The sequence below is a fragment of the Triturus cristatus genome, chromosome 1_2 (genome assembly GCF_964204655.1).
Source record: "Triturus cristatus chromosome 1_2, aTriCri1.1, whole genome shotgun sequence".
Taxonomy (NCBI): domain Eukaryota; kingdom Metazoa; phylum Chordata; class Amphibia; order Caudata; family Salamandridae; genus Triturus; species Triturus cristatus.
The window spans coordinates 10,154,745-10,175,868 of record NC_140580.1 but is presented as its reverse complement, the minus strand read 5'-3'; the positions used below and the strand labels follow the sequence as shown (position 1 = coordinate 10,175,868).

The window sequence follows — 21,124 nt, the reverse complement described above, 5'->3', positions numbered from 1 at the left end:
TACCACTGAGCTGATCTGTACGGTGGGGGGTCCCCCGTTCTAGCTTAGGGACCTGCTATTAGTTGAATGATACTACGATTAGTTTACTGCAGACAGAAAGATTGCTGTTTCCACTGTCAGTTTCTTAAGATTGCTCCTTTCAATGTCTATGATATTGCAACAATGCTGATGTTTCTGGCCTTGACCATTTGTATGCTTATGTTGGCCACAGTCCTGCATCTTAGGACGCGAGGTTCATTGTTTGTACTCATTAAACTTTACCTTGTCTGTGTCTATTCTGTTGTGGACTGATTTGTGAATCATGACGCACAGCTATGTATGATTCACACCATTCATGGGGATGTTGTAAGTCGCTTGTTCTGGCTTGTCTATACATTGGGACTGCCGGGCCCAACCTCGGATATCGAATGGGACATTTAGCTAGTCGGATGTGGGGTTCTGGGTTCTGAGGGGAGTTTGTGGTACGCAAAACATGTCTCCTTCGTGCCAGGCACCGCACCCCCTGTGGTGGGGTCGTCCGTCCCTGCAGCCACGACACCTACCCGTGCCCCTCCTGTCCCTGCGTTGCCTGGTTCTTCCCCCCACATGATGCCCCCACTTCTGTGGATAATATGGTACAGTGTATTGTGCAGGCGAGCCTAGGGAGACACGTCCCTGCGTGTCCCCCCCCGGTGCTTCGCATCTGGTGTGGGCTATGGGCTTGTGGAATGGTGTACTGTGGCTACTTTCCTTCGAAATGCTGTATGTGGTTGTAATTTTCTCGATTGCACACTATTTCTATTCTGCTGTTGCTGCTGGTGCTGCTGATCCCTGGGTAGGGGTGGTGATGATGTGTTGGGTGTCTGGTAAATGTTGTTGTGTCCTGCTCATGGGGTGGACCCTGGTATCTGCATGCCGTCACATGGTGTCTGCATATATTCGTGGGTCATGTTGGCTCTTACTGCATAGTGACATTGTCCCAAGGTGTGTTCCTTCCTCTGTGGCACCTGTCATCTTCCCTGCATGGTGTTTCCCAATTGTTGTGCTGAGCTGTGTCAACATTGCCTCGGTGTGTGACACATCCCTTCGACTTTGGCCATGCATGCTCTGCAATGTCTCCACCTGCATCGTTTGTGGCATCCTTGCTGGTCACTGTACTTGTGTATGGCATATATTGACATGACTTCATGTGGACATTTTCTGTTTTCCGCACTTTGCATGTGTGTACTCCCTGCCTCACACACATGTGTTGCGTGTTCTGCAGAGTATTTGGGCACCTGCCTGACAATTGTGCCCATTGTATCTGTGTGTACTCCACCCTTTCACTTCCATGGGGGGCATCTGCTTGTTGGCTGCCCCGGCACCTGTGCATTCCTCTCATTCATGGACTGTGCGTGACAGTGTGTGTTCCCTTTGGCTCGCATTGTTTAGTGGTGTTTGACATGAGGGTGCAGTCTTGTGTCAAAATCTCAGTGTGTGTATTGTGCTGCCTCAGCCAGGGGTGGGTATGCCTGTGTAATTTGTCCTCACACCCACATGTGGTGTGTCATGCAGTGGGGGTAGGCCGACCATCCTCCTGGGAGTGGGACACTGCTGTCAGTGATGTGTTGTTATGGCACTATCGTCATTGTCCTGAGTTAGGGATACGTACATTCACCCATGGAGCTGTGGTAATCTGATGATGGTGTTGGCCCCCCATGTCTCTGTCCACTGCTGGGGGTCCTCGGCACCCACCCCTCCTATGTCTGGGCACTGCTGGGAGGACTCTGCACCCACCCCTCCTGTGTCTGGGCACTGCTGGGAGGACTCTGCACCCACCCCTCCTGTGTCTGGGCACTGCTGGGAGTGATGGGAACACACCCCTCCTGCGTCTGGGCACTGCTGGGAGGACTCTGCACACACCCCTCCTGCATCTGGGCACTGCTGGGAGGACTCTGCACACACCCCTCCTGCGTCTGGGCACTGCTGGGAGGACTCTGCACCCACCCCTCCTGTGTCTGGGCACTGCTGGGAGGACTCTGCACCCACCCCTCATATGTCTGGGCACTGCTGGGAGGACTCTGCACCCACCCCTCCTGTGTCTGGGCACTGCTGGGAGGACTCTGCACCCACCCATCCTGTGTCTGGGCACTGCTGGGAGTGATGGGAACACACCCCTCCTGTGTCTGGGCACTGCTGGGAGGACTCTGCACCCACCCCTCCTGTGTCTGGGCACTGCTGGGAGGACTCTGCACCCACCCCTCCGGCGTCTGGGCACTGCTGGGAGGACTCTGCACACACCCCTCCTGCATCTGGGCACTGCTGGGAGGACTCTGCACACACCCCTCCTGCGTCTGAGCACTGCTGGGAGGACTCTGCACCCACCCCTCCTGTGTCTGGGCACTGCTGGGAGGACTCTGCACCCACCCCTCCTGTGTCTGGGCACTGCTGGGAGGACTCTGCTCACACCCCTCCTGTGTCTGGGCACTGCTGGGAGTGATGGGAACACACCCCTCCTGCGTCTGGGCACTGCTGGGAGGACCCTGCACACACCTCTCCTGCGTCTGAGCACTGCCGGGAGGACTCTGCACACACCCCTCCTGCGTCTGGCCACTGCTGGGAGGACTCTGCACACACCCCTCCTGTGTCTGGGCACTGCTGGGAGGACTCTGCACCCACCCCTCATATGTCTGGGCACTGCTGGGAGTGATGGGAACACACCCCTCCTGCGTCTGGGCACTGCTGGGAGGACTCTGCACACACCCCTCCTGCGTCTGGGCACTGCTGGGAGTGATTGGCACACACCCCTATGTATCTGTCCACTGTCGTGGTATGTGCCGTCACCACGCGCTGATGGCCTGGGTGGGGCCCGTGCCCCTGGGGCGCCCCAACTTTGGGGGTGCGGCCCGTTCACATGCCTTTGGGACGTGGGTGCGGCCGTACCGGCGTAGTTCGTGTGACGTAGGGGTGGGCGTGGTGTGTGCCGTCACCACGCGCTGATGGCCTGGGTGTGGCTCGTGCCCCTTGGGCGCCCCAACTTTGGGGGTGTGGCCCGTTCACGTGCCTTTGGGACGTGGGTGCGGCCGTACCGGCGTAGTTCGTGTGACGTAGGGGTGGGCGTGGCATGTGCCGTGCCACCATTGTGGTGGTGACGGGTACGCGTCCACGTCCACTTCCGTTGTGGCGGGACGTGGGATTGGTGGACACGCCCCCGAAGTGACAAGTCCATGGTGGCAAGTGCTGTGCATGCTGTTGTAGTTATTTGTGGGGTGTGGGTTGTGATTCCTGGCCCTTGCACACACACACACACACACCCCTTTGCCCCTGGGGGTTGTTCTGACCTTCTGCGGCATCTGCGTCGGTTTCTGTATACGAGGTGGTAGGCTATGAGGGCCGGGACGACGCGTAGGTTGGGGTCCATCGCTGTCCCTGGCGTGCCGGGGCTCCTTGTTCGCGGCGTCCTCACTTTCCCGGCAGTTTTTGGCTCCCGTAAAAACTGCAGTGTGCGGAGTGAGGTCGGCACGAATCGTACTTGCTGGTCCGTGAAACGCTGCCTGACTCCGTCCGGACGTCGCATGTGCGCCGTCCCGACTTTGATTAGTATGTACAAATTTTGCCAGTCAGTGTTTTTTCCGACTCGGACGGAAATGGTGTGTCTGTGCAAATCGTACTTGCGAGTTTGTAAGGTGTTTTTCCCGGGTGCCATTCGGACGGCAAAAACGCTCCGTCCGACCATTCGTACACGGGTTTTCCAGGATTGGAATCGACACCTAAGTGATGACCCGGAGGAATAGCCGTCCTTTCGTGATGCATTTAGACAAACCATTTTTAATTATTAAGAGCATGGCGAGGCTGGCGGCTCAGGGAAACATACATATACTGCTCTTATTGCCGCAGGACTGTGGATACTAGAAACGCATTTGCAAGGGTTCTGGGAGGTGAGAGAAAGATTAGCCTTTTTGTGGCCAGATGAAGGACACAGGAGCTGCGGGACTAGCTGTAACACCGTGGACACAGGGAGGATAGAAAGAGCGGGTGTTCGAGCATGTATGTTTGGGCGGATGTATGTGATTTATGCAGCACAAACTTAGCTACAAAGAAAAGAAACGTGGCACTGGGGTAAGCTACAATTAAAAAAGTTGGCACACAAAATTCGAGGGCACAGAAGAGAAGTGGGCTTGCAGTGCGACTTGTAGGAGATGTTGGAAGTGTAGAGAGCCACCCGGGCCATGCAGACAGGTGCACGCACCTCTACGCTAAGCGTGGCTGAGAGTATAAATAAAAGGTTGTGAAGTCGCACTGGGCTTCTGCCGACACAAATGCCCAGTGTGTGTGGTCTTTTATGTGCTGAGACGCAATCTATTTAGAGGCCTTGTACCCCACGACTATCAGGGCCTAAGGCCTGCAGCATTGAGAGGTCGCAACAACTGGCAACGAGGTGCAGTCCACCCACCGTGCTATGTGTGCCGCCTCTAAGGGATGAGGCCTGTCCATCCGCCTCACCTTGAGTGGTGTGCCTTGCTAGAAGTTTCCATGCCGCTGGGCGGGAGGCGGCGGTATGCTGTGCTGCCTCCTGCACATTGTCCTGCTCTGCCGCCTCTCATGAGCCTGCCTATCACGCGGTGGTGACCGTGCATCTGCAGCTTGGAGCCCCGATGACTGCAGCCATCCTTGTTGGAGTGGGGTTTTTGGGAGACAAGGGTACCCCGATATGTGAACCTGGGGTGATAATGGATATTTTAGGAATAATGGTTCAGGTGTGGCCTAAAAGGTCCAAAAGCAAGAGGGGTGATCCAGAGAGAAATTAATTCAATAGGGAGCGAGAAAATGAGTCTGTAAAGGTTCATGTAGGTCACAGGATGACAGATCTTATTCACAAAAATTTCAGTTTTATGGTGCTCACACAATAAGAAAGTGCGGTGTGAAATAGTGATAGTGAATTTTTAAAAAAGAGATATCGCATTGACAACAATAAAGTTGAACTCCCTAAATGATTTATACAAGTCACGAGGAGTTTATGTTGTAGGGTGGTCGACGGCGTTTCAAACCCAATTATTGGGGTTCATCTTCAGGACAATGGTGAGCTAGTTAGATATCGTGGGCACTGGCGGTAAGTCAGAATCAAGGGAAGGAATGAACCTTGGTCCGAAGCAATTTGTATTTAAAGAAAACAACTCGTGATTAGTTGGGGAGTTCCAGGGGACAGTGATCCAAAACGGGAGTCAGGGGCTCCACACAGGCAGTGTTTTGTAACAGCCAGATGAATTTGTCTTGGAGCCCCGATGACTGCAGCCATCCTTGTTGGAGTGAGCCTGCTCTGTGCTGCGCCACCTGCTACAGCTTCCAGACTCTTAGTTGTGTCCAGCCTCCTGTCGTCCACAGGCAATGTGATTGAGGTGCAGCAGAGGTCGGCAACGCCTTCTACATTGCGGCACTTGTGTGACGTCCCCTCTAGAAGTACTCTCCCTGTGCATGGATGTTATTTTCCATGCAGCTCCAACGTTAGGGTGTGATCTAGGACACTATTTTGGATGACTCTGGCCCTAGTGCTCAACTGGTCCTGACCCTCATCTTGCTGGTGCCGATGATGTCCCTGCACGCCCAAGCTGGTCAATGCTTAGCATGCTCCTGGCAAGGGTAACAGACCAATATCCTCATTGCTGATGAGCAATGACTGGCCCGCTGCCTCATGACCCTGCTGCCCATGCAGCACTACCAGTCCTGTAGCTGTTTAGTGAACTCCTTGACCCAGCCACTGCAGCTCCATGACCTAAGACGTGGGTCGGCAGGCTCAACAATGTTTTACGCAACATGCAAGACTGACAGCATGGTGAAGAAGTTCCTACTGCTCCACGTCAGTGGTGAAGAGATATACTTACGTTCCAGAACTTTTCTAAAACACACAGGCGGCTCCTCCACTGTGGCAGAGGAGTGTCGCTCCACTGCCAGCAGCCTCACACTTAAAAAATGTAATGAGAACAAAACAGGTTTCTAATCATATTCATGTGCTAAGGGCCGGAATGAGTCTTGGGGCAGGACCATTGCCGGGGGAAGTGGTGGGCACTGCTATCAGTGGACATGTGGGTTTGGCTGTCTGTCTCAGGACGGCCAAACTGACATGCACTCTGAGCTGTCTCCAACCCAAGCAGTGTTGTTTGGTTGGAGACAGCAGGCACAGGCTCACAGTCTCTCTGAATGTGCAAATTCAGGGTGCTCAGGCCAAGCCTGATGCTGCCCTCATGCATGAGAGCAGCATCTGGATTGGACGCAGGGGAGACTGGGAGTCTGTGCTGTAGTTAGGAGCAGAAGAGCGGCGATGCAGCGGGCAGCAGGTAAGTTCTCTTTTTTTTTTATTGTTTGTGTCCGTTCCCCCCCACCCTGCCACTCTGCCCTGATAGCAACCACTACTGCTAATAAAGGGGATGACCAAGACTCTGACACAGCCGTGGAATACCTGAATGCTAACTTTGACCCCCAACTTAATTTTGACTATGAACGCTTTAAACTGCACCAAGCCCACCAATGAGAAGATGAAACAATCAATGGTTTCCATGTTCGCGTCAGGGCCCTGGCTAGTAACTTTTTCGATGATGAACAGCACAAGAAAATTTGTGCGCAGCTCATCCAAGGTTATCGCTCCACTGTCCTGCACCATCTCATTCTCTGCCAGCTGTAGGTCAAGCTGGAGGACATTGTGATGGCTATCAATGGGGCGGAGGCTATAGAACACACACTAGCACAAAAGTCGAGGAGGAGGTAGCAGATGCATTTTTTCGACGACAGCCATGACCCCAGGCTCAGAAACCACCAGCCAAATGCATTAACTGTGACCATGACCAACACACCACTGACACGTGCCCAGCACACAGCCGCTCATGCTCCAAATGTGGTAAGCCAAACCACTTTGCCAGGGCCTGCTGCAGTAAGGTGAGGAAAAAAACAGCATGCCCAAAGCCACGTTCACCCTGAGGCAACTGTCTATAGAGAGGGAGCCAGGTAATGCTCACCAATCAGCACCTCGCCTGCTAGAGGAGAAAATCAAATCACCAGCGATGACGAGAGGTGTTTATGACCTCGTACACTGGGGCAGTATAGGAAGCTGGCTCTCTATAGTGCGCTAAGACAAAGTAGACTGTGCAGAGAGTCCAGTGGATTCCAGATTGGTATACAGAGGCAAATGTAGATAATACTAATGCTCTATTTGTGGTAGTGTGGGTGAGCAGTTAGGCTTATCAGAGGGTAGTGCTAAGCATTTGTAGTACTCACAAGAGGAAACAATTATACAACCAAACAAGAATAAACTCAAGACAAATTAGTAAAAATAACATTGATTCTTATATCATTTTAAGACCAAGAACTTCATTCTAAGGTAAGTCCTTTTTAAGAATTAATTTTCAAAGTTCGCAAAATAACACACTCTTGTGCGCAATTACTCACCATCGAGGTCTATAGGAGAAAATAGGAAAATGCATATAAAATCATACAGTTGGATCTCAAGATTCACCTTCTGGATTTTGGTAAGTAGCAAGGCCAGGTCCAATGTTCCACCAGCAGATTGTTGGGAGCATCCTGGATTTGGCCAGGAGCAGGGTGTTAAGGTCGCTGGTAGGAGGCACTATGGAGAAGGGGGTTACCAGAAAACACACTGCACAAGGGGACTTAAAGTTAAGTATGAAGAGTCCCACCGAAGGAGCAGGTCACAAGTGCCTCAGGACCACGGAAGAATAGCTGGTTTGACGGTACCCAGGCCAGGCTGGCTGGGTGCAGAGCAGATTGATCAGCTGGGCTGCGTAAGTCAAGATGTCTTAGCGGTCAGTGGCAGGCAGGCAGGCAGGTTGCAGGGATGATTCCCGGACAGCTGGGCCTCTCATGAAGTGGGTTTAAGGTTTCGACATCCCGTCTACGGGTGCTTCCCGGGCAGTTGGAGTACGGATTTGACTCTTCATCTCGGTTTAGGTTGCAGGGGCTCTGGCACCCTGGGGATGGTGTGGTACGGCTCTAGTAGACACTGGTGACTTCACACTAGGTGGGGAGAGAGACAGATCTGACCATCAGTAGCTGAAATGCCTCTTTTTGCTTAGATGCTGCGTTGGAGTCGCTCGAGAGCAGCAAGTCAGTAAACCCTACTCTGCAGGTTTGGTGCCTGTGGACTGCAGGCGAGTAGTTTCTCAACCCCAAGGGAGTTCTCTGGTGATTGGCAAAGGGCTGGTGGTGATCCAGGGTTCTTGGAGGCATCACAGGTGCAGTACATGATAGCACACCATGAGGGTTGAGTCCTAGGAGCAGCAGGCAAAGTGTTGCACCAAATTTCTTCAGCAGGTCTTCAGTTCTCTTGGCAGCATCTCTTCCTTGTCTGTGTCTTCTTTGCTTCCATTGTTTAGGGTCCAGGGGGGCCATCTAAATACTAAATTTAAGTATATTAAAGAGAGAGACAGGTAGTAGCCAATGGGCTACTTACCTTTAGGTTGTCTACATCCTCTCTGTGACCACTTCATGTGGGAAGGGGCACTACCCTAGCTAGCCCTGATAGGTTAATGCCTGCAATGCAAAGATGGAGGAATTGGAAAAGTGGTGTCCACATCACCTGCCCCAATTAGAGGTGGTGCTGGCTGAATGTGGGCACGTCTCTTAATTTAATGGATTTTCCCTCCTGTCCTCCCGCCAAATGTTGAGCAGGACAGGGGGGTTGGCATCCTCCACTATCTGGAGATGCCTGGGCTGCATTTCAAAAGTGGCATCACCTTTGAAGCTTTCTGCCCTGGAAGGCCATTCCTGCTTGGGGAAGGTATCCCTCTGGCAGGCTTTGTTCCTGACCTTAGAGTGCTGGCTCTCACTGTATGAGGTCAGAAATAGGTCTGGTGGTAGCAGGCTGGATGAGGCTAGTCGGAGACCACACCAATGTTTATGGTGTCCCCTGTGTGCATTGATGATTAAATCAAACACTGGCTTCAGTAAGGATATATTAAGACAAGATGTTTGGTATCAAACATCTTAGGGTACAGAGAAACCATCATGGAGCTAGGGAACGCGGAATGACAAGTATCCAGCCCATGAACTCTCTATCCCTTTCCTGTGCACTTACAATATTCAAGAATGGACTTAGATATTGTAGGTTCATCTCTGCTCATCCAAATATGTCCACTCATAGGATATACTAGTGTACCCTGCCTTAGCGTAGTGAGGCCTGCAGTATTAGTGGCTTACCGATATCTCATGCAATGTCTGTGGACATGGCACACAGGACTTGGAGACGAACATAGAGACGGCTGTTTTCAACACGCCTTTACTCAAGTAAGTATCGATCGGAAGAGCAGGGGTCATTATGACCGGCCTCCAGCACTCATATTTTTACTGATGGATTATTCTGTCTTTTCATAGCATTCCGCGCACAGAGAAGCTCATACTTAAGACAAGTGATTTATTTTCAGCATTCCGGTATGTGCTATGTATCGAACACGTTGGCACACAAGGTGTTAAGGCAATGGTTTTCTGGGGTTTGAAAAGTCGTGATTTTTACATGTTCTTTAATATACACATGCTCCGCACAAGTTTTATAGTTTGCCACTAATTACTGGCAATGTATTTAGCGAATGTGTATTTGCATAATGTTGGGTTGCTTCCAATTGCAGTCGGGTTTCAGTTGGGAGCACATTGGTTTCTCGGTTGCACTTGGTCATTCTTATTTACATGAGCACTTTTAAGTGAGCCTTGAACATGAGCTGGCATACCTCTCATACTACGGTCATATATTTTGTGGTTAACCTGTACATCATTGAATTGTTCCTGAATGGCCATAGGGCTAATATTATGTACTTTCATCTATTATCTTTACAGTTCCCCTGAAGAAGGGTTCATAACCCGAAATGCATTTGGAATGAAGCATACATTCTTCTTAAAAAATTAAACCTGAAGAAACAATGTGATGTAACATTGTGTATTATGGAATATGGTTGGTGTATGTATTAACTGCCATGAGCAAGACTCTTTTAATCTCGAGAAAAAAATTAAAAAATGAAAATCATGACTTCATATAATGCATAATAAATACTTGATTCAATTTATTGATTTTTGTAAAGAATTCTGTTCACGTTTGTTAGAACTCTATGGGACTTGAGTTGTGCGCATTGTGTTGGGTGTACAATACTTGTACACCTTTTCAGCATATTTTATTTAGGGACAAGGGCACATTCTATCACAAGGCAGCACACAATAGAAATACTTGGAAAAAAACGTTTTAATGTTAAACAAGTCGAGCGCAGGCTAAATACATTGGGGCATATTTACAAGCCCCTTGCACCTCTTTTATGCCGTCGTTGCGTCACTTTTGTGACGCAGCGGTGGCGCAAAGCCAGCGCCATGGTGCGGGGTACTTAAACGTGACACATCTGGGAGATGCATCACGTTGTAAAGCCCTGCGCCACATGTAGGCGTTCCGGCGCAGGGGGGGGCGTTCTGGCGCAGGAACGCCTCCTAAAAGTGGCTGAGTGAAATCTACAAGATTTCACTCAACCACTTTTAAGGCCATGCTGCGTCAAAACCCTGCGCCTGCTTGAAGCAGGCATAAGGATTGACGTAGCATTTTAAAGATAGGGCACCCCCGAGCCTTGCTGGAGCTGCGTCGCGCTTGCAACTCCAGCAATGCGCCACCTTTACGGCAGCAGATGTGTCACGCATCTGTCCATTTTTGCCCCATGGTGCACCGCATTGTAAATGCGGCGCATCCATGGTGTCAGAGCCGTGACGCACAATAACTGGCGCATCCCTGCTGATATGCAGGGATGCGCCAGTTATTGCAAATCTGCCCCATTGTTTTTCACACAGGACTGTGTGCCATGCCGACTTTTCAGTTTTCTCTGCACCAAGACCTGCAATGGAGGCTTGCATGGTCTTGGTGAGAGGTCCCTAGGGTCGCACAATTTGTGCTGCAGCCCTAGTGGACCATCTTCAGTTCCAATGCCCTAGGTACCAAGGGTACCATTTACTAGGGACTTTTAGGGGTTCCTGAAGTTGTCCCAATCATGCTACAGTTTTAGGAAAGACATCTGGCACTGGGAACCTGGTTAGCAGGGACCTAGTGCACTTTCATTTGAAATCACACCATGCACAAGGCAAAAAGGGGGGGACTAACCATGTAAAAAGAGGCACATTCCTACAGGCAATGTGAAGAATATGTGCCCTCCCCCGATACGTGGCATCCTCATCACGGGTTGTAAAGTAAGTGCCTTGATAGACACGGGGCATCAGTTAATGTTATGGAGTGGCATGAATACACATTGCTAACACCCCCACCACCACTGTCACCCAGCTCCATCAAAATCTATGCCTGCAGACAGCAGCAGCCGCCAGCACTGGCAGGTGCTTTACAAGTGGAAGTGACCAATGGGTAGGTCAGAAAGATGAGCAAGTTCCACGTTACAAACTAAAGTAGTGGCACTCTGCTAGGCTGCCAGACAGCAGAAGAACTGAAGCTAGTGTCCTTTGTCAGAGGCATCCATGAGGCACAAGCTCACAACAAGGACTTGGGTGATCCAAGGGCAGCAAGATGAAGCTCCACATTAATCTGACAATTATACCAACTGTCCTGTGACAAAGGAGAGAGTCATTTCACCTCCGCCCGCTGATGGAAGAGGAAGTGAATAAGCTAGAGCAACAAGGAGTCATTGAGAAAGTGTTGGGGCCAACACCGTAGGTCTCTCCTTTAACAGTCGTACACAAGCCAAAACAGCCAGGGCTGTGTGTGGACATGAGGCTACCCAATAAGGTGATGCAGGGGGAGAGCCATATTATGCCCACTATGGAGAACATCATTGCTGATCCTAATGGCACCCACTGTTTCTCCAAGCTTCACCTAAATGCTGAGTATCACCAGCTTTCTTTGGCCCAGCAAGTAAGGGGCTTTCACCACACACGTCAGATTGAGAAGGTATCAGAGCCTCAACTTTGGTATCTCTTCTGTAGAGGAGGTAATTCAAAACATCATCTGTGAGGCTCTGTTCGGGCTTGAAGGGGTACTAAATATAAGCAATGACATCCTCATCTACTTTAAGACCTTTTAGAGCATTGAAACTGGCTCCTTGTGACACTCCAGGAACTGGTCGAGCAGGGACTGACCCTACACAAAAGCGAATAATCTTTCTTAGAGTCCACTGTAAAACATTTTGTGTATGTCTTCTTGAGTGAGACACTACAAGTGGACCCCTATAAAGCTGATGTCATCCAGCATGCCCCTATTCCTCAGAAGTCAACAGATATGTGGAGCTTCCTGGGATGAAGACCCACTGTGGGAGGTTCATGCCAAACTTGGCAACTATTTTGGAGCCCCTTCAAGCATTGACAAAAACGGAGTCTGTGTGGATGTGGACAGAATGGGCAGAAATTGACTTTTAAGAATTGAAAAAAGGACTGCACAGGGTGCAACTATGTCCTACTTCTAGCCACAATGCCTCACATATCTAATTGTGGTTAATAGCCAAGTAGGTCTCAGGGCAGTCAGAACAGGCCTGGAGAAGTGGGTTCCGATCGCATACGCCAACCTGGAAGATATGCCCACATTGAGCATGAAGTCCTTGCCATCCAGTACATGTGTAAACATTTACACTTATACCTGTGTGGTAAGGATTCCAAGTGGTGACTTATAACAAGTCATTAGTGGCCCTGTTTGCAGGCACATCGAGAAACCTGCCACCACAAATTCAGCAATGGGCAGTGCAGCTGCAACCTTATGAATTCCCAGTGCTCTACCTACCTGGGGCCGGCAATCAGGTGGATTATCTCTCCTGGCACTCTCCACCCACACAGACAGTATGAGATCAGGATGTTGAAGCTGCCAAAGGATTTGTCAGCATGGCCTTACAGGCTGTATGTCCTAAAGCCCTTTCCATTGATGAGATCAAGGAGGCTAAGGCCAAAGACAGCAGCCTGCAAAAAGCAGCCCAAGCCTTCAGAAATACCTGTAGAAAAGATCCCTAAAGGGAGCCAAGGGGGACTGAATGGTAATGTCCCAGATCTGTAAGGTGAGGGATTACCTCAGTTCTACAATGGAGGGTGTCATCATGCGGGGCGGCGCATCATAGTGTCCCAAGCACTTTGGGAAAGGACAGTGGACTTGGCTCATCAAGCTCACCAAGGAATGTCAAAGAAAAAAGCCAGGCTCTGTGGAAAAGTGTGACTCCCTGGAATGGATACAATGGTGGAGGAGTAGGTCAGAGCATGTCACCCATGGCAAATCACCGACCCACCTCTGGATCTGGCTAGGATTCAGACAGAGGAAGACAGCACTGCACCATGGAGCATGCTGAAAATGGACTTAAGCAGTTTCTCAGATGGACGTCACATGGTGGAAATCATAGACATCTATTAAAAATACCTGATGATCGAGGTGGCCACTTCTACTTTTTTTCTGCCCTCCTGTACGTACTGGAAAAGGTCTATGCCACCTTTGTATTACTACACATCATCAAGACTGACAACGGGCCTTCATTCCAAAGTCAAGACCTCAAGGAGTATCTTCAGTCCCTGGGCGTGACCAACAGCAAATAACACCCCAGTGGCCTCAAGCCAACAGGGAGCTTGATCACGTTATGAGGACCCTGAAAAAAATTCTATGGAGTGTCCCAGCAGGAAGAGCTGGAATGGTCTGCACCAAGTTCTACCGCAATACCCCACACAGCTCAAAATCCCAATCACCCTGTTTGGGCCACTGCTGAAAAATAGTATTCTGATTTAGACTGGTTGGAGTACTGAGCCCATGGACGCTGCAGTGGTGCAAGTTAAGAGAAAGGGCAACGATGACCAGGCCAGTAAATCCAGGCAGGCTTCGAATCCTTTGCTGCATGTGGGAGACACAGTGATTCTTTTCAGAATGGCATCTTGAGTGGATGTTTAGAACCACCTTTGAAAGAGGCCTGTGGTGGGTCATGAAGCAGGAAGGCACCATGGTCACTGCCACAAGTGGAAGGGGACTAGTCACGCGTAACACCTCCTGGTTTAAGCTACTGCCAGTCGTTGATGAACCAACGGTATCCCGCAATGTGAGGGAGGAGGAGGGGGGAAAGGGCTATAATAGAGAGGAGGTTTGGGGTGAGTTACTTTAGGGAAAACTGGTAACCAGGTGATTACAATTCAGTGAGTTCTTGTTTGACAAGAGGGGTCTTTAGCTTCATTCAGAAGTGGTAGCGCTTGCAGGATATGGACTGGTCTGAAGTTCTCCTCCCTGTCCTTTCTGGTCTCAATGCATATAATGGCTCTACTATGGGCGTTGTGAGTGTCACTAAAGTTGTTACACTTGGGGCCTCCCACTGCTTTTGAGCCGCCAGAACGTCACTTTTTGATGTTCCGGTGGCGCAATGTGCCACAGCATATTTATAAGGCCACGTAAAGCCACTTTATGTGACTTTTCATGGCCTTATAAATATGCGCCCCTTTCACGCAGAACACTGCTTGAAGGGGCGTATCATGGCTTTTTGACACTGCCCCAGATTGACGAGAAATCGTAAATCTGAGGCAGAGTCACAAACCTACCCCTCCCCAAGGGAGCACATATGGAAAGAGGAAATGCCTTTTGTGATTGTTTTTGTGCAGGAAGGTTTCCCTTCCTGCACAAAAGTAATCATCCCTGCAATGAAGGCACTCTTGCACCATGGTGCAAAGGTGCCTGCGTTGTCACCCGGAATCCCATTGTGCGTCGGCGCAGGGGAAAAGGACAGGAATGCACTGTATCTGATAGATACGTCACATTCCTGCCCTTTTCTTTTGCCGTGGGGCAGCGCAGCAGGAATGCCTGCCGCGCTGCCCTACTGAAAAACCTCATATGAGGCCACTGATTTCCAGGCATGGGACCAGCTGCGGCTCTTTGATGAGAGCGGGGCTCCACCCCTTTAACTTTTCACACAGCATTTGTCATTACGTTTAAGGATTGTGATATGAGCAAAGAAGTTAGTCAAAGATAGTGCAAAAAGCACTGACCCCAAGTCATGTTTCCGTCTTTTAACATTCTTTAATGCATGTAAAAAGATGTTGCAGGTTGCCCTCAATCAACATTTACCAGGCAGATGATCTCACAGCCATGAGAGTGCTATGATTCTGCGAGCTAAATTAAATGCATCCCTAGCGGGGGTGGCTCCTCCACTAGGGTGGTGGAGGGTCAACCCACTGCTTTCTCGCAAATCCAACAGTGTAGACCCAGTGTCAGCATTTCTTCATTTATACTGTTAATGATCGATGGTAGCAAGCAATCTCTTTTCTGATAATTACGTTGAATGCTGTGTTTGGATTACAATGCTTAATGAACTGTTCAAGTTGCTACCTGTCTCCAACTCGACTCTTACGGGAGCCGACATATTTAGCAGGGAAAATGAGAGTCAAAGTTCATCAAATGAAAGGATGCTCTTAACCAAAGTAGGGCATGTATGTATAACCCCTTCTTTGGGACGATTGTGCTCGCATCACCCCATGACTTTGAAACTTCATCAGGCGCCACTGCGTGGGACCAGGGCAGGACTGGGATTGCGAACCAGCTCTGCCAATTATGTCCGGCCTCCACTGGCGGGAACGCTGCTGCTCTTTTGTTACAAGGGGTTGATTTTGCAGCACTGCTGCAAAACCGGCCCCCAGCAACGAAAACGGCCCCTACTGGTACAAAACGGGCCCCCACCCTTCTGGTCCACTGGGGAAATGTGCTGGGCCCCCAACAGCCAGTCTGGCCCTGCATGGCACAGTGTTTAAATTGATCATCTTGAATGTGATGAGGACTGGCAAGCGTAAGCCAGGAGCTGTTGTCTGTGTTTAGGAAGTCCGAGGCTTCAGAACTGTTGTTGACAGTGAAATTGAGGGTTCAAGCTTTGGCACTCAGAGCCAACTTTGTAGTTGTTTTTTTTGTTTAACGGTTTAATCTCTTTAAGGGGAAAGCCAGAAAAATCCAACAGATTCAGTTCATTGGCGAGCACAAGTAAGACTGAAAACAAAACCAAGTGGCAATAGAGGTCTTTTCACAAGCTAAACAAGGAATGATCGGAGGTAAGCCAGGAAATAAATGACAGCATCCCCCAATAAGCAATCACGATCTTTTTTTGACATCTTCCTGGAGCTTGAGCCAAACTTCTCCAGTGTATTTACAACATCCATGCCTTTAACCCCTTCCCCGCTCATGACGGAACCGCTCCGTCATGAGCCACGGTTGCCGTGTGCTCATGACGGAGCGGTTCCATCATGCCGCGACCGTTGGCGGCCGCTCCGCCCACGCGGCGCTGTTTCCCCGCCTATGCGGGGGGACAATGCAACTGGGCGGAGTCATGACGGAACCACTCCGTCATGAGCACAGCTCAACCGTGGCTCATGACGGAGTGGCTCCGTCATGAGCACAGCGCCACCGCGCTGCCCCCCCGCACCCCCCAGCGCTGCGGCGGAGTTCCCGCCGCAGCGAAGGGGTTAAAGGCGGAGCCGAATACAACGTGCTTGCCATTCAACCACGTAGTCTTGGCAGTGCAGATGAAGAATGGAGAACCATTCACTCTGGCCCAGACAAACAACTTCTTTATGTACAAGACCACGATATATCACGAAGTACAGGGCACCAGCATGGGGAGCACTTTTGCTCCCAGTCAGGCGGGTCTGTACATGTCCCATTTTGAAACTACTTACATCTTCACAGACATGAACCCCTTCCACAGAAACCTGGTGACCTGGAAAAGGTACATTGACGACATCTTGATCCTCTGGAGGGGATCTGAGAGGACAGCCAGTACATTCCACGAGTGGATCAACAGCCAGGATCCCCATCTATGGTTCACCATGACAACCAGTAAGAATGAGATTCCGTTCCTGGACCCATTAATAAGGGTGACCACCTACACACCACAACCTACAGGAAGAGCACGGACTGCAACAGCCTCCTGAGCTTCAAAAGCTATCACCCCAAAGCCCTCAGAGAGAACCTACCTTACGGCCAGTTTCTGAGGCTCCAACGCAACTGCAGCAGGCTACATGATTTTGAGTTTCAAGCCAACATACTGGCAAACAACCTCACGGAGAGGCATTACCCGAGAAAGGTGATCTCAAAAGCAAGAAAGCATGCTAGAAACAACACCCGCCAAGGGTTCCTGGAAACCAGGGAACCTAAAACTAACAAACTGATTACATGTGTCACCACTTTTACTTCATTATCCAATCGATTAAAAAAGATCATCAACCGGAATTGGAGGATCCTGAACAGCGACTCTCTAGATCTGCCACCACCTCGCTTCGCGTTCAAAAGAACGACGAACCTTAAAGATCAATTGGTGAACACACGTCCACGAGGACCGAAAACATCCAAGGAAACCACACTGTGGAACCTCCCTGCGGTCACAGGACATTACCCATGCAGCACATGTGGGGCCTGCTCCTCCACGAAACATACGAAAACACTTGAACTGGGGGACTTTGTGTGGGAACAGCAAAAACACACTAATTGCAACACATCCAATTGCGTGTATCTCATTACATGCCCATGCCACCTGAGATATGTCGGGATGACAACCTGTGCTATCAAGGTGAGGATCAGTGAGCACAAAAGCACCATAAGATGAGGACGCACAGCCACCAAGCTTACTAACCATTTAATTGAAAAAGGACACCCATGCGAAGTTATACAATGGACCATCCTAGAGGCGAACCCTGGATGGAGCAGCTCTTCGCTACTACGACGAGAGCAACGGTGGGTTCAACGCCTTCGTACCCACACACATGGCCTTAACAATGAAATCCCATGGTCAGAGCTGTGACCCCCTTTCTCCATCCCCTATGGGATCCACCACCTGTCTCCTATGTGAAGTTATCCCCTTTCTGTTTTTATGCACCTCCATGCATCAACACTACCACCACTCCCACTGAACCTGCCATCCAACACCTTGGGACAGTAATGATCCCCCCTACTATAGCCATGTAACATCTGTGTACCTACATCCTGTGGGTTTATCCTGGGCAAATGGACCAAGAAACGGGCCGTGGATTAGGAGTGGGGCCTTTAATAGGTATGTCATCAATACATGTATCCTGATCGTGTATTAACTCTCACATTTCTACTCCTCTGGCAAGGGCCCGCTCCCCGGCTCTTGCACTCTTTTTCTCAGGAGCTTTAATGAGTAGGGCACCCACTGTGTGCCGCCCGCACTATACTTGTACACCACCTCGCGTTGAACTATTCACCCGGCTCGCCTAAGCACATGCGCAGCCGAGAAGAAGTGGCTCTCTAAACGCATGCGCACTACTAAGACAGCGCGCTATACACACACGCAGACTCGCTGGAAGTAGGCATGACTAGGCATGACGGGGCAGACCGGAAATAGGAACCTCATGCATCGTTGATTGAAGTTAGCACATAACCACGGCCAGAAACCACAGTCCTTCACCTACAGGCAGGCATCAGGATGGGGCAGGTTTACTGGAGCCGACACCCGAGCATAGACGTGAGTACAACAACGATGGTGATGGAGAAACTCCTCTTGAAGTAAGTGAATGTAACTAGCTATCCTCATGTGTCACGAGTCTTACCGGCGTTTTCCCATGCTTTCCAATTACATGTCTCCTCAGCCCAGTAAGGTGTGGGCACCCTACGCCTCTAGCCTAAGGAGCACTGCTAGCTCCACTTTGGGTAAGCACAGCATTAATCATTTAGGGCGGCAATAAGTGTTGGCAATAGCTGTTCAGGGGCATATATGAGGCGCATTGGTTGACCCCTCTACTGGCCACCTATTGTACAATGATACAGAGGCACGGTGGGGTCCAGTATGAGCGTGTGAGCTAGCTACTCTGTACAAACCTGTTTTTAAACTGTGTATAGCCCCCTACTCCTGGCAGGCACCCGGGTGGCATCATGGGGGGTCTGTGATGGGGAACTGTTTGGTCCGACTGCTTGCTCCATGCTGTTGGCCTACGGCTCTCCTCCTTCCTCTCTTTTGGTGCCAATACCCAGGGCTTGACGCAGATGAAGGGCGTTCTACTACACTAGTCATGTCTCGTGCAGCACTTTCTACCGCAAAGGATGCCTCCAGGACACACAATGTTTGGAGACATCATTGCAAGCTTGATACAAGTAATTTTTTGTGGTTTTCTCTCCCTTCAACCCATTCTAGGTCACGATCAAGAGTGCATATGTGGACTATTTAGCCACAGCGGCCACCTATAGTACTTAAGGGTATGGCCCCTCGGATCATTTTGAGGGCTGATGTTACCCCTCTACTTTTACACTTTCGTGCACAACATCACTTTCACAGTTCTTTCTGGTCCTGATGAAACGCCAGGGATGTTTTTGACCAAAGAGGCGTGAAACATGTCAACCTTATAGTTACCTGGGCACATTACGCTTCCTTTGTTAACCCTCAACCTACGGGTTTTTTTACTCTGCCATGGGTACCTCTCAATTAAAATTTCTCTTGGTAACCCTTAGGCAGTTTTAACTCATTGCACGCACGATATCACCCTTCACTTAGGACTCTATCAACACACCACATGCGCCCAACGGCAGTTCTCTAAAAAGATCTCCACTAAAGTGACCCTTCGGGGGACCTGTAGGGCATTGCTCCGCTGGCCCGACGAGGAGCAACTGCCCAATGATGAAGCATGACATCCTTCGGGGTTTGTGAGGGCAACAAGAGACAAGATTTGTCTTTCCACCGAGTCCCAGACCTAGCATTTCACCCTCTCTCTTTCTCTCTCTCTCCTTTTCTTTCCCCTTAAGTGAGTGCTTGACTTTCGGCATCACTTGCTCTGGAACAGTGCCCCCCCTTGTGTTGACTGCCATTCATGTTAGGCCCAGCATTAGCCATAGACAGAATGCCGGGGCCAGTATGTTTGAGTGTGAAGTTATCATCGGCAAACTTGGCACCATGGATTGATTTTCCACCAGTTCCATTGTGGTTCATGAAGTCACAGCCCTGACACATGAAATCTGGAATGATCATGTGGCCTGGCAGTTCGGGCTGGACTGTTCCCATTGGGCACAGGGTCAAGACTGATTAGCATATGGCTGGGTCTAAACTGGAATGGCATGGTGAGCAAAAAAACGATGGATTTAGGCCCAGATCTCTGTACTGGGGTGAACATATGACATTGTTCTGCATTCTGTCCATCAATAGTACTTTTTGCACAATCCCTTGAAACCATACCCTTTTTCTTTGGCACGACATCATCCCGGAGTGGGACAGGTGTGCTCAGACGTGAGTCCCGTGCTCTCCATGCCACTGGAATCAAGCTATCCTGGCTGAAGAGGGGTGAAACCCCGAAACTGGTCCTAGGATGCTTGTTTCCAGTCCAGGGAGGACCTTGCCTGGCAGTTCGGGCTGGACTGTTCCCATTGGGCACAGGGTCAAGACTGATTTGCATATGGCTGGGTCCAAACTGGAATGGCATGGTGAGCAACAAAAACTATGGATTTAGGCCCAGATCTCTGTACTGGGGTGAATGTATGACATTGTTCTGCATTCTGTCCATCAATAGTTCTTTTTGCATTTGTCACCCCAAGTTGGATGGGTATGCTCAGATGTGAGTCCCGTGCTCTCCATGCCACTGGAATCAAGCTATCCTGGCTGAAGAGGGGTGAAACCCCGAAACCGGTCCTAGGATGCTTGTTTCCAGTCCAGGGAGGACCTGGCCTGTCAGTTCGGGCTGGACTGTTCCCATTGGGCACAGGGTCAAGACTGATTTGCATATGGCTGGGTCCAAACTGGAATGGCGCAGTGAGCAAAAAAATGATGGATTTAGGCCCAGATCTCTGTCCTGGGGTGAATGTATGACATGGTTCTGCATTCTGTCCATCAATAGTTCTTCTAGCACAATCCCTTGAAACCATACCCTTTTTCTTTGACACAACATCATCCCGGAACTCCATTTTGATGCGTCCCAAGCTGGTGCCATCAGCCGTGATCTCAAAGAAAACCCTCCAAACCATGGTCGCGATTATATGAGTTGAACAGTGTAGGCGGTGACTGCTCGTCTGCTTCGAAGCTCCTGCCTGGTTGAGAGCGCGAAAAGAAAGAACCAACTTTGTAGTTGTTGCTTCGTGTAACTGGCAATGAGCACTAATATCATCTTTTTAGGAGTGAATTTAAGACAAAGTGACAGACCTTTCTCCGTTAAAAGTGAACGTTGCAGCAACACCAAACAGCACTATCAATGAATCAATCAGGTTTTT

General features: G+C 50.1%; 1 protein-coding gene across 1 annotated transcript; it reads right to left on the bottom strand.

Moving 5' to 3' along the window:
* Positions 1-15,951: 15,951 nt before the first annotated feature.
* LOC146866627 (peptidyl-prolyl cis-trans isomerase-like) lies at positions 15,952-20,881 on the bottom strand. The gene is made up of 5 exons (XM_085614365.1): positions 20,785-20,881; positions 20,080-20,106; positions 19,730-19,900; positions 16,390-16,465; positions 15,952-16,090 (listed from the first exon to the last, which is right to left on the bottom strand). The coding sequence occupies exons 1-5, from the start codon at positions 20,879-20,881 to the stop codon at positions 15,952-15,954; spliced, it is 510 nt and encodes a 169-aa protein (XP_085470491.1).
* Between the last annotated feature and the right edge of the window lie 243 nt (positions 20,882-21,124).

Bases quoted from the DNA above. Each gene is read 5' to 3' on its own strand.
- LOC146866627 (XM_085614365.1), bottom strand. From the start codon at position 20,881: ATGGTTTGGAGGGTTTTCTTTGAGATCACGGCTGATGGCACCAGCTTG. The intron at 16,466-19,729 runs GTCAACACAAGG...TCTGGGCCAGAG, and splicing joins TGGGCCTAACATGAATGGCA to TGAATGGTTCTCCATTCTTC. The intron at 16,091-16,389 runs CTTTAACCCCTT...GAGCGGGGAAGG, and splicing joins CACGTTGTATTCGGCTCCGC to GGTTAAAGGCATGGATGTTG.